The sequence below is a fragment of the Electrona antarctica genome (genome assembly GCF_951216825.1).
Source record: "Electrona antarctica genome assembly, chromosome: 18".
Lineage (NCBI taxonomy): Eukaryota > Metazoa > Chordata > Actinopteri > Myctophiformes > Myctophidae > Electrona > Electrona antarctica.
This window is the reverse complement of record NC_136799.1, coordinates 32450826-32467662: the sequence shown is the minus strand read 5'-3', so window position 1 is coordinate 32467662 and position 16837 is coordinate 32450826. Positions and strand designations below refer to the sequence as shown.

The window sequence follows — 16837 nt, the reverse complement described above, 5'->3', positions numbered from 1 at the left end:
TGCAGTCTCATTTGCCATTAGCGCAGTACTGTGAGACCATTGAGGATTCTCTCACATTCACCCACCCAGACATTCACGTTAATCCTGCTGTGCCGGTCAATTTAGTTAAGTCTGTCTGTTCTTATCTAATCAAGTCTCCTTTACTGCTATCTAATCAGGTTGTAATCAGCCAGTTCTTCACTAGACAACAGGGGGCCACCACAGGGCAAAGAGGACCCTGAGGCCTCTCCAATGTCCTAGCCATAAAAATTTAATTTGCAGATGGGACATGCTCCTTCAAGTCAGTGGGAGTCGAGTGTGGTGCTCCATCTGGAGGCTTGATTTCTGGCTCAGTTGCCAAGTCTGTTCCAGTGACTAAGTTTAATACTTTCCAAATGATTTGGAAAGTACATTTTATTACAAGGATTTTTTTTTGGGGGGGGGGGGGGTTGGTTGGGCGGTAAACGTCTGAAGTGGATGCCACTGAATTTGGTAAGTTTTAATTCTTTGCACCAAACTTCCAAAACAGCACAGGCATCAGGCCTGCCCTTATCTCACCAGGTTCCTCCCTGCAAGCACAGATGGCAAGTCCATTCGTGTGCAAACTGAAGATTTAACTCTGATTGTCCTGGAGACTGCCATTGTCTTACAATAATGCCCCCCTCCCAAAGCCCTACATGTGAAAGGGCCAGCAAGTAAGGCTTATTTACATGTATTAATTAAGGCTCATAATGAGCCCAGCGGAGGACATTTGAATGCATTCCTCTGGTATTGTGTAAACTCTGTGGGCTTGGAGTTTTGCCCATTCAGATGTGTTACAGTTAGTAGATGAAGGGGGGCACGTGGTTATTAGCTAGAAAGCCCCCCCCCCCCCCCCCCCTCACTCACTCACTCACTCACTCACTCACACACACACACACACACACACACACACACACACACACACACACACACACACACACACACACACACACACACACACGTGTGAATGGTTGGCTTGTTTTAGTAGTAGCACTGGGAGATGAACCTTCATATATATTCAAGGTATATTGACAAGCTGTTAGCTCAAATTCTTCATTACATTGCAAACAGAAAAGAACATCATAGAGGGAGCAAAAAGTTTATAATTATAAAGCAAACAAATTATAAAACTGTACAGAGGAACAAGTGAATATCAACTCATTTAACTGAATAACTTTTCACTGAAAATAACAGTTGCACCCACAAGGTGTACATTCACCGTAACACACACAAATAGTGTTATGAACAGTTACATTTCATTTCATCCTAACGATTCCGAAGAAAAATACAAAAATATGTATGAATTACATTTAAAACTAGATTCAATGCAGGAAATAGAAATACACAACAGAAATGGCATGGAATGGTATCTATCATCTTGGCACATTGTAGCTGTGTAAATGCCTACATGGTTGTGGAACCATGTATTACCCTTTAAATCTGGTGTCCTTACGGTATTTTGAGCGTAGGCGAACATTTTCAAAGATTATCCAACTAGCCAATCTACTGTACACACTCACAACGTGCCCAGTGTGAAGCGGTGTGAGCTCCGTAGTATGACTGGGATCTACAAGCTCACAACGTGTCACGATACGACGTGCTGTGAGCTTGTAAATCAGCTCTATTCGCAGCACAATACCATCGTACTACAAAGTATAAAATAGGGCTTAAGTGGATAAACAGCCACAACTTCAGCGCATTAGCATCAAAGTGTCTTTATATAAGAGCTTGTTTTCTTTTCTGTACCTCAGGCTTCAAACAGTGAGCTGAGGAGGGTTTAAAAGTTGTTCATATTACTTCTTTGGCTTTAAGTCCTACTGAGAGAGGGGGGCATGATGCTGAACAAAACACAACACACATGGCAAATAAAGACAAGCTGGGGAAAAAACACTTGCGCGGACAAGGCCTTTTTTTTAACCCCCTAATTGTACCTGAAGGGAAATCCCTTTAAATAGTTGTTGGCAGACAGAGTGAGCTGGCAGCGAGATCAAACAGTCACCGAGCAGAAGCCCTATAAATACATCACATTCACTCGCCTCACTTCAAACGCCTCCTCCTTTAGCCCTGCTTAAACCCTCCTACTGCACAACCACAACGGCTCAATGTGCTCAGTATGTTCCTACAACAGGGTATCGGGAGAACGGGGTTCTCATTTTGTTCGTGAGCAGGCCGATGCTTTTTGCGAAAGGCAGCATAATTCGTACTTAGGTCATGTGCAAAATCTTTGCTCCGTTTCATGCCATTGGCGGACGGCGGTGTATCGTTTCTCTCGTTCCGCCGTAAGAGCTCCATTTTGGTTGTAATACCGTAGCTTTGTTTGGTCCTTGGATCACACTGCAGAAGGTTCAGGGGATTTGTTTTTCTTCAAATACACCTCTGACGTCTCATCTGGCACCAGATGGCTGAAACTGCTTCTGAAAGAAGCCAGGAGGTGACCTGCAAACCAGAATAAATGGATGAGAGAAACAAGAAAAACAGATCAATTTAAAGCCCTTGAGCAACACTCACTCTACATTCTCTGTGTTTCAGAAACACAGATGTTTACCAGCATTTTCAAGACAGAATTGAAGTAATAAAATTTGATATATTTTGCTGCTTTTGCACCACAGGTAGCTGTATATGTATGAAAACATACATGCTATTGCTTATATACTTTTATGTATTACTAGAGCTGTGCCCGTGGGGCCTCTACAGCGGTACCCGTTGGGCACTGGCCTACTTGGAACGATCCAAGTTGGAAATGCATGCCCCACCCAGATATTATGCGTTGGAGCCTCTACAACGGTGCCTGTTGCGCACTGGCCTACTTGGAACGATGCAAGTTGGAAATGCATTCCCCACCCAGATATTATGTCTTTGTCCCTTTTATGCCCATATATGGAGTTCTTTGTCAGGCATGCCCAAATATGGAGTAAATGCAGACGTCAGAATGATGTCAGAACAGGCTAGCTCCATATATCGACCCTGGGCCGGGTTCTCGAGTTACGTGGATTACACACAGACAGACGTACAGACAGACAGAGACTTGGTGCATTTATAGATAGATATACAACTCAATTTTCTCATTTGGAGAAACATTGGTTTTCATGAAATTATATACAGTATAGTACCATTCATTGGCAGTGTACAGTTGCTCATAGGATTTGTGATTCTTCCCGTGTTTCTGAAATGGTGTTAACCTAGAGTGGGTTCTACTTTAGGACTTAACATTTCTACATTTTTGTGTTTTTTTTCCCTCTTATGAACAGATTATTAGATTATCAGTTGCTGAAAAACTCTCCAGTACTGTGGTGATCTCCACTAGGCCCCACGAGTCATTCCCCTTGTGACTAGGGGAATGACTAGTGGGGGAAGAAGAAAGGAGCTGGGCGAGGACATACGCCAATCAAAACAGGCCGGAAACAAGCAAGGAAGTTTGTTGTTGTTTTTGTGTGGGTGGGGGGCAAGGCTAGGGGATCATATCATGGCTGTAAGATTGAGGGCATTACAAACCTGTCCACGTCTTCTGTCCGGTGAGGATGAAGCTGGTGCACTGTGCATGAGCGTTACAAATGAACGCCGCCTCCCTGGCGCCGTGCACTGCCAGCACACAGCCCTGATGGCTGTAGGACGGCCAACATCGGTACTCCACATTCCCAGAAGTCCTCATACCTCGCATCACTGTGTAATCTAAACAAACACAAAAGAAGGCAGCTCAGTACAGTACAGGACATTTTTCTGAAGACTTGCATTTGGTCCGTCCACGAATAGTTTAACCACTTAAAACCTATAAGACGTATACGTACATCGATCGGAGTCCCCCAGGGGTCTATACTAGGCCCCCTTCTTTTTCCCACTCTACACCAAATCTGCCGATCTACATGCTCACAACATGTTGCAACCTGACACTTTCGCTGAATGTTTGCCCCAAGAACAGAGGCTAGGGTTCAAGAGGTCAAAAAAAGAGAGAGTAATACAAAGGCTGACGACACAGAGAGAATACATAGCTCAATGCAATTTTATTATGATGACAACCACTTTTAACTTATTTATTAGTTACTACTGTAACAAACCAAATTTCCCCATGGGAACAATAATGCCTATCCAATCTAAGTAGAATTTGTGTGCTTTACTTGTCCTAAATGGAAAACCATCGAACATAACCTCCCTCCCAACATTTGTTATAACATTCTTTGAGTCAGGCGGCGGCTCTGTGGATCTCATCTGCTATACATTAGCAAGAGTCTGAGTTGGAAGTGCACTCAACCAGGCAAGGCGCGCACGCACGCACACACACACGCGCGCACACACACACACACACACACACACACACACACACACACACACACACACACACACACACACACACACACACACACACACACACACACAGAGACTTGAGGGAAGGAGAGAGGCACAGAGAGCGAAAAAGAATAAAAGGTCTAGTCGGCGAGTTAGCATAAGGTGATGGTAGTTGGAGTGGTAGTCACATTGCCAAACTACGTGCATAGGAGTATTTTAGAACAATAGACATAGCCTACTGTATACACATAAGAAGTAGTATGGGGGCCAAGAAAAGGTAACTTGTGGGAGGAGTGTTTCTTATGAACCAGACAGTGGGTGGAAAGGGGAGAAAATGAAGCCTGTATTTTTCAGCTAGCTACACTGCCAAATCCTGTCTGTTAAGTTTAACTCTTGAAGTGTGAAAAGAAAAAAGAGAGGGGGAAAAAAAGTGTATTTTTACACTTTCAGAGTTAAATACTTTTAGGCTTTATCCGCTGAGAAGACACCATGTACCCTGGCATTTCATACCAGAGACTATGGAGTGAGCATATCTGTGATCTCAGTAGGGTTCTACTGTACACAATCTCTGGGTTATGGAATTCCAGATAGTAGTGATAAAAATAGAACATGATTCACCAGTGCACAGCCCAGGAACGACCTCAAGTTCTACAGAAATCCCCTTTCCCTCAAAAAACAGTTACCATCTGAGACACTACAGAGCAAATAAATCAAAGTTATACAACTTGTTTTCTTTTTTATATAGATGTGTTTGCCGATGTCGATGAGTATGGCTCCAGATACTAAACATTACACCTCCTTGTTAAGGTAAAACGCTCTCTTCTACTGCAAGTCCTGCAGCCGCTTTACCTCACATCTGTGATTAAATTCATAAAGTGCTGCTATGCAAACAGTCCGGCGTCTAGAGGATGGAAAGTCTCACGACAGGAACTCAGCCAGTTATTCTGTTATTAATATTTCACAGAACTGAAAGGAATGAGGGGGAGTATAGGCAGGGCAGGGGAGAGCTGGGAGTGGGTTGGGATAAGACCTTCATCGCTGTAGACAACACAAAGAATGAACAAAAGAGCCGGAGCAGATATGAAGCAACCATGTTGTGGCGATATTTCACTACTTCAGCCGCATAATTTGCTGTGTAACAAATAGTGAAAATAGATCTACAAACTCAAAGCTTCACATGTGGATCTGCTATTTTTTGAAAATGGTGGGGGACGCAAGGGTTAAGAGTTTCATTTGATATACGAACAAGGCTAAACAAGAAGATATTGCTATAAATACTGTTTTTGACATTGTAACACTGTATCCCGGTTTACTTTTTCTTTTTTTTGTCCAATAAACGCATCTATGAGCCAGAGACGGGGAGGGTTGAGGTGGGGGTTAAGCCCACCTTGTCGCATTCCTGCTGCCTAATAAACCTGTCAAAGCAGAAGGGAGGGAGAGCGAGACCCCACATCCTGCCCCCATGTCCTTTATGAAATTAAATGAAAAAGAGAAAACGTGGTACACAGACTGTGTCCTTGCCTCTGAAGGAGGACAAAAGGAAAAGTATGCTCAGCCGCCCTTCTCTGACCCGCCACCCCCACCATCCTTAAATGCCCACACTAGTTTATGAAAAAGAGGCCTTCATTCCATTAGCTCTTACCTCTGATTATTGATGGAGGAACGTTGTCCAGGTGCACACCAGACTTGTAGAGGAGGAGGACGCGTTCAAAGGCATCTAGTGTTTGGTTGATGTCAGCTTTCAGCTCCCCTGGACACATACACACACACTCATATAAGTATATGTATATTTGTATTTACATACAGAGAACATGAGCTATGCGTTAACCACTTTCAACCTTTTTGGGCACATCATAGGCAAAAATAGCCGATCTACAAAGTAAAAGTAGATCTGCTATTTTCGCTATTTGTTGTACAATGAAGTATCCATGGCTTAACAGGTTGAACATTGTCGGGGTAAAGCTCATACTACCATACCTGCCTATCACATACGTAAGTACTTAAGCACTATCAACAGTTATTCATTAGCCTACGAGTACGGAGCCAGGGGCCACAAACCTAGCGTTCACTTAATGAAGCTCTCACTCACAAGCGTGTTATTACACGACTTCAATAATGCACTGATTTGCTTTCTGATCATGAATAGCTGCGTCCCGTCATGTCATGGTTGCCTTTCTTCCTCACCTGTGGAGTTCATTATGTGGTTTACCAGGTGTGCAAGGCCAGGCGGGGCCTGGTGTGGTAGCAGGTAGGTGAAGAAATACCTGGGGGACAGGCAAAAACAGCTCCGTCAGACAGGGAGACAGACATGCCCCATCACATAGTTCACACAGAGCATGACTTCTCTCACCAGGGTGTTAAAAGCAAACAGGGGCCATAAACCTGTCAGAACTTTGAATGCATGTTAAAAAATAAAAGCAGGAGAAGACTCCATTTTCCACTTAAAACGACACCATACAGTACGTGCATCCATCACCCCTCATTCCATCCACCCAATAATTAACAACTTCAGCTGTGTCCACTTACGCTATGAACGCAGTCATTCATCCATCCATTTTATCAGAGCAACAGTATGTATCTCTAGATACAGTTGTTGTAATTCTCCTGCAACCAACCAGCACCTGTCTTATCTATAATAAGTGGCCATGCACGGGTGACTTCAATTACTCTTTATTCACCATTACCTTATACACAGTATGTAATATATATATACCTATAGGCATTGTAGAGGTTCCTCTTTTCATTCAGACCTTCACACAGTCCCTGTGCTGAGCAGGGCAGAGTGAAGTTCTTGAGAGGAAACTGGAGGGTACAGTCTGCATCTGTCTGACAGGGGGGTTCGTCCATGCTGGCATCGTCCAGGTCCGTTAACTTGAGCTCTCCCAACACCATGACAAACTGCCGAGGCTGGAAGTCCAGGAGCGCTACAGAGCCCAGTGGTGAGTAGGAGAGGAACTGGAGGAGTCTGACCAGACCCAGACACACCTGCAATGTGAACAGAAATCAATTTTAAACTTTAAAGTGTAAGTGATAAAAGTTGAGGGATTTACCTAGATTAATTGCCAAGTCATTACAACATTATCATGATACAGGTGATGGTATTCCTGCTGGGCATTGCTGCCTGACACACCTCCACAAAGCAGTTATAGAATGTATCTTGTTGATGCACAGAATCGCAATATAATTACAGCCCCATTACATTATTAACCCATTTTGGGCGGGAACCCCTTTTGGTGTTTTAAACATTATGATATAATTTAGCTATTGAAAAATAGCAGATCTACAAGCTTGTAGGTCTGCTATTTTTGAAAAATCGTGAAAATGTGGCGCAAATCATTTTCAAAGCGAACGTTTTTAACTCAAATCTTTGAGTTAAAAAGGTCCCTGGAACAACATATTTTCAGATTGGGGTCGGAGGCCAAATACATATAATTCTAGGGGTCCTTGACATGAAATATTATGAACCACGATATAGAAACATGAGGTTCTTCAGAAAAAAAAGACATTTAAAAAAATTGCCGTCAGGCCAAAATGGGTTAAATAGTTATAAAAACGCCAAATTAAAAAAAAACACCAGTTCATGCATATATGCAACATGCATATTGTTGCTGTCAGGAGGAAACCACCTAACTCCACTTTTGAGGTTTCTGATTTTATTTCATAAATAAATGCTATTGAACAACCATAAAAAATATTGAACCAATGAAAAGTATTAAAAAGTGCTTCGGAGAAACCTCCATTGGACACTCAAACTGTCTGCTAAAGCGGCTAACAATACCAACTTTGATGAGGTGACATGCACATTGTTTTAAAAATATAAAGTTTTCTTCATTTCCTACATTCTTTTAATAAAAATAAATAAAAATGAAAATTTTGGAGTTAGGTGGTTTCTTCTCGACAGCAGCGATATACTGTATAGCCTTTGTCAAGTAGCTTATTCTCGATATCAGCCAAGTAACGAGAGTGTCTATTCTCTCTCTCTCTCTATATATATATATATATATATATATATATATATATATATATATATATATATATATATATATATATATATATATATATATATATATATATATATATATACATATACATATACACACACACACACACACACACACACACACACACACACACACACACACACACACACACACACACACACACACACACACATTTGTATACTATTCTAAAATGGCTTTAATTCTGTAAATCATATAGTATAATCTACTAACAAGACACAAACAATAAATAGAGAGCAAAGACCTCAGAGAAAATAAAGCAATAACATTATCCGCACACTGACAGGGAATGAAATTAGTCTGTCACACTACAAACATAGCTGAACTATTAGGTAATGCACTGTCTCTTGAACGTCACTCTGTGAGATTGAAGCCACTGTTTAAAACTCCCCCAAAAAAACAGAGGCGGGTGAAACCGAACACGGTGGGATTACCGTGTGTGGTGGTACAACCGAAGAGGCCGAGCTACCCTGAAAGCCATACTACTACACCGTAAAATCTGCAGCGTTCAGTTAACAGAGAGTATACAAATGGATTAAAATACACAGATTTTACTGTGTATGAATCGGAATTTCATAGTGGCCAGCGAGCATTGAGCAATGATGTCACTTTTATGAATTATAAATAAAACTCTCCCTATGAAGATCATCACTCTCTCTCACACACACACACACACACACACACACACACACACACACACACACACACACACACACACACACACACACACACACACACACACACACACACACACACACACACACACACACACACACACACACACACACACACACACACACACACACACACACACACACACACACACACACACACACACACACACACACACACACACAACCCCCCGGAGAGCAAATCAGGACTGTCCCACCCTTTGTTGACTCCTACTGGGAAGTATACCTTTGGCTGAGGGGGTCATGCTGTGTGTGTGTGTGTGTGTGTGTGTGTGTGTGTGTGTGTGTGTGTGTGTGTGTGTGTGTGTGTGTGTGTGTGTGTGTGTGTGTGTGTTGGGGAGGGATGGGATGACATTCTTTAGCCTGTGGTGGATTAACTCTAGGAGCCATCTCCATTCCGACCATGGTCTGATCAAATACGCGGAAGGACAGATGTCAGAGACCTCGAGGGGTTTCAAATGTCCTGAACCCCCTCATGTGTGACTTGGCTTAAACACTATAGTATAATCTCTTTTACCGACTGTAAGGGTTCCATATCCTGAACCCCCTCATGTGTGACTTGGCTTAAACACTATAGTATAATCTATTTTACCGACTGTAAGGGTTCCATATCCTGAACCCCCTCATGTGTGACGTGGCTAAAACCCTATAGTATCATCTCTTTACTGAGTGTGAGGGTTCCATGTCGTTGCCTGTATGAGCGTGGGAGCGAGAGAAATGGAGCGAGGCAGAGGGATTCAGTTAAGGCGCGCAAGTGACAGAAAACAGACCATGCAATGTAGACAGTTTGTGTGTGTGTGTGTGTGTGTGTGTGTGTGTGTGTGTGTGTGTGTGTGTGTGTGTGTGTGTGTGTGTGAGTGAGTGAGTGAGTGAGTGAGTGAGTAAAGATTTTAAGCGAGCGAGTAAGAAGTTGAAGTTTGCAGGGAGATAGAAAAACAGAAACACATCTTGAAAGTAGAGTATAGAGACCACAGCAGAGGAATAACAAGAAATCAGAGGAGGGGGAGAGAGAGAGAGAGAGAGAGAGAGACATTAAAGACAAAAAACGTGTGAGAGAGGTTCTGTGGCCGGCCTTACCCTGAATCTATCCTCCCAGGGGCTCTGCAATAGCTGGATCATCTGGAGAGGACTCCCCTGCTCCAGGATGGCTGTGATTTTTCCCATTCCTTTATCTACCCTGCCTCCAACATCTTCTGCACAGTGGCCTTTGAGCTGTGGGCATGTACAGAATATCCACATCAATACTACCACTTGCAAACTGACATCACTATATTTTGAGGCCAGGCGAAATATATGTTTCACGTATGCCTATAAAATCTTCATAAAATGAAATATACAGTGCTTAAGTGGTTGTGTTTATAATTTAGGCAATATAATTCAAATTGTCAGTTGACAGAAATAACTGTTATTTTTTTGTTTTCAACTGAGAAAATGTTTTTCAGTTGAACATCTTTTCCTAGAGTTGTGCAGTTGAAGCATTTAATTGGGTGTTGCTGAAGATTGTAAAAGCAGTAACGGCATCGAACATAAATAGGCTATAAGGTCATACTGGTCCTTTGTGTTAAAGTTTATGCCTGCATGTATGTAGCACAGAAACACATCTAATTAAGAACCAGAAATAGTTAATCATCTAAAAAAAAAATCTTATTACAGTCTGCAGAAGTAAATTGAAAAGACATGATTGGCGACATGGTCTACAGTCTACAAATGACACTTTGACCAAAGTAATCATATTAGCCTACAGTGAATATTCCGAGCATCCTTATGAAATCAACCAATTAAACTCGTTGGACACGCTGTACCATGACGGGGGCTGGTCGTTGTGAGAGACAACCATTCTCTCCGTTCAAAAGTAGCGGTCTGAGTTCAGGTTTCAAATTGGACTATAATGGATTGATTGAACAACGTCTGGGGGGTTTCAGATGGGATCATGGAATTTTTTTTAAGGACAGAGGCTCTGTGTCTCCTCAAATTGCAAAACCGGACCTAAGGTCGTGAGAGGTTCAACGAATTTAATTGAATTACATGGGAAGGGCCTCCAGAGGCAATGAGCCGTTTCATCCAGTTTTACGCGTGAGACCAAGCAGTGAGGCGAGGAGACAACACGGCCGAGAGATATAGTAGCTCCGTTTGTAACCTCATATCTACCCTTAGCTCCGAGAAGATCATCTCGGAGCTAAAGCGTAGCAGCGTAGATATTGAGGTTCCTAACGGAGCTAAACGCACAGTATTAATGTTTACTATTTACCTTTATGACGTTTGGATGTTGCAACCTCTGTAGCAGGACCATTTCTTTCCTCAGTTTGTAAGATACGAGCTCGTAGCAGCCACGAGCGTCTTTAAAATCCTCCAGACACTTCTCCATGTCGTTTCCTTGGTCGTTGACCAGCTTTAAAGCCACCGACCGATCCTCGGGCAAGACAACTTTGACAACTAGTTTTGTGTATCCAGACCCGAGGACTTCCACTGACTGCACGTCAACCAGCGAATCGCAGCCCATTTCATCCATATGCGCTCTTCTTAAACTATCTGAAATCTCGTTCCACAGACTAAAATCCATATTTGTTTTTAATGAAGGGCGGTGCTGCGGGGAAAATCCCGACTCCCACAATATTCTTTTTTCGTTGTCTGGAGAGAAGAGCAAAGGAATAATTTCTTTGCGTCTTTCGCTGAGTTGGTAATTCAGGGCACTGCGCTGCGAACTCGAAGCAAACTCTTCGTTTATAGTTCCATTGGGAGGATATCCTTTCTGACCAGCGAGTTGCAAACTACTTATCAAAAGTGTCACTAGTATAGAAATAACCACGAAAGCCAGAAATGCAGCTGCACATAACGGGTTGCCCATGACAGGCATGGCGAGCGAAGATCTGTGAAGAAACGCGCACGGAGAGTAGGCTACTAGCTGTGCCTTTCAGCCCTGCGGTTGACTGGATTCTAATGAGGAGGATTTTGTACAAGTGGTCAATTCTGCGTTTTCGCCTCTTTGGGAACACCCTGTAGAGGCGTGTTCTTTGCTTAGCAACGCCCCCTAGAGGCGTGTCCTCTGGTAATTTTACACCCACCCAGTGAACAAGACTGACCTCTCATGCTCATGTTGCAGCAACTGACCCCCTCGTTTGCGCGCGCGCACACACACACACACACACACACACACACACACACACACACACACACACACACACACACACACACACACACACACACACACACACACACAGTGACACGCTCTACTTTTGAGGCCCTCCTATGCACAGCTTTGTGTCTTTGTGTGTACCATTAACCACATAGTAGTCTCTGTTCAGACTGTTGACTAAAAGAGGGCGCTGTTTTTCCTTTATTTTTTGACGATAGGTTCTCAGATTGTGTCCGAATGTAAATAGTTGCAGTTTGTTTAATGTTTATTCAGGCCACGTATTTTAAGGTCTTTAAAACCTCCATGTAAGTTGTGTAGTCCACAAGATGGTCACACATTTCGGCAGGTCACCAATTTCACCATAACAACGCCATGCTGGAGTGATCGAGTGTGAGTGAGCGAGTGGCAGGGATTTTGGGTATTGCAATTTGGCGCTTTGGAGTGGGGACACGAATCCTAATTCAGGTGCCCACTCGTCCAGGTGCCCAGCGCTGCCCACATGTGCCCACGCGTGAAGGTGCCCACATGTCCCTAGTGCCCAGATGGTCTTGGTGCCCAGTTGTCCAGGTGCCCACATGTCACATTCCCTGAAGAAGACCTCCTAGGTCGAAACGTTGGATTCGTGTCAATAAATATACAGCATCGTGGCTACGTGTGAGCGGCCTTTTTCTCATTTTTACTTATTTACTGCCTTAGGCCAGCACCTCACCAACACTGGTGTGCGCCCTTTCCTGTTTTGCCCACATGTCACATGTCATAATATCACTGCAAGATATTAGTCTGTAATCTCTGTGTGGAACTGGAACCTGCATTGCCAAGGGGCAAATTCGAAAAATGCCTCTGGTGATAAACCCGCCCCATATTTGCATACTTGGCCCTGATTAGTACCTCACTACTTCGGAGGGAGTGAAATCCAATCACAACGGAGTGGTGCCCGACCAAATCAGCTGAGGGCTATTTTTTTCTCACACTGCCAGATTTTCTGGTTTCCAGGCTATCCTTGAGCAAGACACTGACTGAACCCCTAATAAGCCTATCTCACAGAATGTCCCCGCCCCCCTTAATACGCCCCCTTTCGGGGTTAGTGGCGATAGCGTGACGTCACTCCATAGACGCTACATGTTAACAGAGGTAATTTAAGAAGTCTACAACTTTTGTTTTCTCAAGGTAAGGTTTGTTCTATCTGTTCGAGCTGATTTACCATCTTGTTTGCTTCATAATAATATTGGTCTGTCACATTTTTACATTAGAAAATGTACTTAGATTCTCCAGAGAAAAAAACGTGTAAATGCTAATGTTAAAGACACCACTATTTACCGGAAGTGGGCGTGGAAAGCGGGCTGTGAGATAGGCCTATGGCTCCCAATGAGCAGGTTTGTGCCTTGCATGGTTTCCACCGCCGTCTGTGTGTGAATGTGTGTGAAAAGGTGAATGTAATGCTTGCTCATTGTAAGCACTGACAGAAATGTAAAACAGCTGGTGCACTGGAAATACCAGATCTACAAGCTCAACAAACTGTCTGCACATTGTGAGTTTATAGATTCGCTAGTATTTATGCTAACACAGTAGGCTATAAATAATTATTCAGTAGTGGAAAATGAAAAGGTTGTTTGTGTTAATTTCTTGTGTTAATTTTTGAGCGGCCACTCCTATGCACAGCTTGTGTGTCTATGGGCACGGAATGTGATGTGTGGTATGATTGTGTATGATGATTAGAGCACCGCTCACTTCAAACGAGTGTGATTTTGTTTCACACCAGAGGAAATAGGGAACATTTCCTACAATCCACTTGGCCTACAGCCTGTAGGCCACAGGCATCCATCCACAATGATACACTGACTGTATCATGAGTTCAAATGCTGTTATTTGGGTGGCCCCAAAAGGAAGTGAAACCTGTCCCTAACTGTCCCTGACAGATACAGTATACCATGCCGTTTGTGCCAGCTGAATATTCAGGGTGTGACCTCTGTGAAGTTGGCACTCCAATGACTCCATATGATGAAAATATGAATTAAAATTGTGTAATTGGTGCTGGATACAGTTCATGGATGTATTAGAAATATATGTAGAAATAAATGGTAGAAACTGTGATCATATTGACATGAGGGCAAGGCCACATGGTCTGTTTGTAAGCACAAAAGTCAATGGGATAAATCAGACAAATTAATTCATGATGATTTATTGAAAACGTGTCAAGAGAACCAGCTTGGCTGGTATCGCCATCACAATCTGTTCAACAGGTGGCAGCAGAGCACCTTTTTTATGGCTAATCATCAACACCATAAAACAAACAACAGAGTAAAGGCTCACACATTCTATTTCTTTCGCTGTTGCAAAGAATCAGTGGCATCATCAGTTAACCAGTGATATAATTCACATCACAATGTCAACTTCACAAGTGCAAAGTATCCCTATAATGACATATGCATATTTGACCAGATTTCAGGCCAATTAAGTCAATGATTCACTGTTAGAAGCAGTGGTGTGTTTGTACAGTGGTGGAAAGTAAGTTTACTGCTCTTACTTATGCTTTGCACATCGCTCCCTGCAGTGGAGTATAGGCCTTCAACGACTCTTCTCTTCTCCATGACCTTATGACCATCCACCGCCGTGTTGGATCAGATGGTCATCAGGTCATGGAGAAGAGAAGAGTCGTTTGGGCTGTCTTTTCTGCCTCTCCCCAGCGCGCCCCAGCTGGTTCCCTGTTTCTTCAGCTCCGCTCAACCACGTGTCTCGCCTCCAAGTGTTCTTGGCTTCCCCTGAGGGTTCCAAGTCAGGGGCTCAGGCCTCAGGGTCTGGCGTGTGCTATGTTTCCTCAGGGTGTGAGTGACCGATCCATCCCCACTTTCTCCTCAGGATCTGTTTCTCCACTGGCTCCCGACTCCCTTTCACCCAGAGTTTCTCATTTCTTATTTTGTTTGGCTGTGCACCTAGATCCTGAAAATGGACTATTAAAGGACTAAGATTGCACAAAAACGTCATAATTGGCATGCATTTGGCAAATTAAACAAGAATTGATGAATCAATTAAAATACCAGCTGCCTTATTATATCTGCAGAATTGTGCTATGAAATGTATGCATGTGTGCAGTATAAATAAAAGTGACACATGGTAACTGGGTAATGTCCATGTGTACTAGTGTCCACATGGCTGTCGTTAATTTCCACATGCATGCGTGGCTGTCCTTTAATTTGCACATGCATCAACCCCCGCACAGCCCCCCAAAAGAGGACATGCATGTCCGGGTAAAAGTGGAGTAGTGGGCGTCAGTAAAAGTGGATGTATGGTCTCTCTCTCTGTGTGTGTGTGTGTGTGTGTGTGTGTGTGTGTGTGTGTGTGTGTGTGCGTGTGTGTGCCTTACCTGTTATCCCTTGGTTCGCACAACGATGTTATATTGACCGGCAGCGCTTGCTGTCTTTGACTTTATTAAGTTTCATCAAAGTAGTGTCGGATGGTTTGACTTCATACCGTTCAGCTACATAGCATCCCATGTGGCTGAGAGGTCGGCTAGAGGCAAAATGTGGCTGGTTGCCTAGAGACGAGGCAGCCAATACGGCAGCCAATGAGAAAGATAGCTTGCTAGTACGGCCACTACGGCAGCCAATGAGAGAGATAGCTTGCTAGTCCAGAAAGGCAAAGCGATCGATCATAAACCAGCTCCGCTGTGCTTCACACAGCAACTGGTAAAAATCACACTGTGTGAAGTGAGGGGTGCTCTTATCAGCGTACATCGTCATGACGTAACATGTCGATTTGCTCAGACACATATGACAAAAATTCTCCTTTCATTGTCAATGGCATTTAATGTTAGTGTTAGCACAAAAAGCCGATTTGTGCAGACACATATGACGTAAATTCTCCTTTCATTTTCAATGGCATTTAATGTTTGTGTTAGCACAAAAAGTCGATTTGCTCAGACACATATGACGTAAATTCTCCTTTCATTGTCAATGGCAAATGTGACAGCCCCTCCTACATACACAGGTTTAATGTTTGTCTTTAGTTCAATGTTTGTTTTGTAAACGCATTGACAATGAAGGGAAAATGTAGTCATAATGTGTAATTTACGTCATATTGTCTCTTTGTTGTTAATGTTGTTTAATGTTTGTGTTTGCACCGTTTGTTTTACATCACCATTACATCACCATATCAACATGAGTTAGACTTTAATATATTAGCGCCCCTCACTTCACACGGGTGTGATTTTTTGCTTCTATTTTCTTACCACTGCTCTAAACATGGACAGAAATCCAGCCTTGAAAGCCCATGAATCATGAATGATTCACAATCACAACACATGATTGAATCATCTTTGGCTTTGCCGCAACAGAGGGTTAACAGGGGTTTATTTGGTCACCTTTAGGTCTGTGTGTGTAGGTAGGCTACCTGAAGCCTACCTACAGGTTGTACGCCCGCTTGCTTATCGTTAAAGAGACATGCCCTTATGATGTGCGACCGCTCTACTCGCAAACAGCATCTTCACCAGAGGCAGCGAGCATCACACGCCCTCCGCCAATCACAATGACCCTCCACGCAGATTAACTCAAACAAGCCATTTCTGTTTGGTAGTAGCCTAGAAATAAATAAGCCCCATCTCTTTTCCTCGTGGACGACGTTGAGCAAATGGGGCGATTCAGATTTTTCTCTTTCCTAAAGTAGAGCATTTTTTTATTGCGGTTTTGTTAATTTGTTTGATTCCAAGCCCTGGTATA

General features: G+C 43.2%; 1 protein-coding gene across 1 annotated transcript; it reads right to left on the bottom strand.

Annotated features, from left to right (window-relative positions):
• Positions 1–1085: 1085 nt before the first annotated feature.
• Positions 1086–11949, bottom strand: pkdccb (protein kinase domain containing, cytoplasmic b). Its single transcript, XM_079527633.1, has 7 exons — positions 11241–11949; positions 10070–10204; positions 6995–7266; positions 6466–6545; positions 5924–6031; positions 3493–3669; positions 1086–2436 (listed from the first exon to the last, which is right to left on the bottom strand). The coding sequence occupies exons 1-7, from the start codon at positions 11844–11846 to the stop codon at positions 2330–2332; spliced, it is 1485 nt and encodes a 494-aa protein (XP_079383759.1). The 5' UTR covers positions 11847–11949; the 3' UTR covers positions 1086–2329.
• Between the last annotated feature and the right edge of the window lie 4888 nt (positions 11950–16837).

Excerpts from the sequence above, each read along its gene's own strand:
- pkdccb (XM_079527633.1), bottom strand. The coding sequence starts at position 11,846 with ATGCCTGTCATGGGCAACCCGTTATGTGCAGCTGCATTTCTGGCTTTC. Across the intron at positions 6,546-6,994 it reads AACCTCTACAATGCCTATAG|GTATTTCTTCACCTACCTGC; the intron begins GTATATATATAT and ends CCTGTCCCCCAG. Across the intron at positions 2,437-3,492 it reads CGGACAGAAGACGTGGACAG|GTCACCTCCTGGCTTCTTTC; the intron begins GTTTGTAATGCC and ends TCTGGTTTGCAG.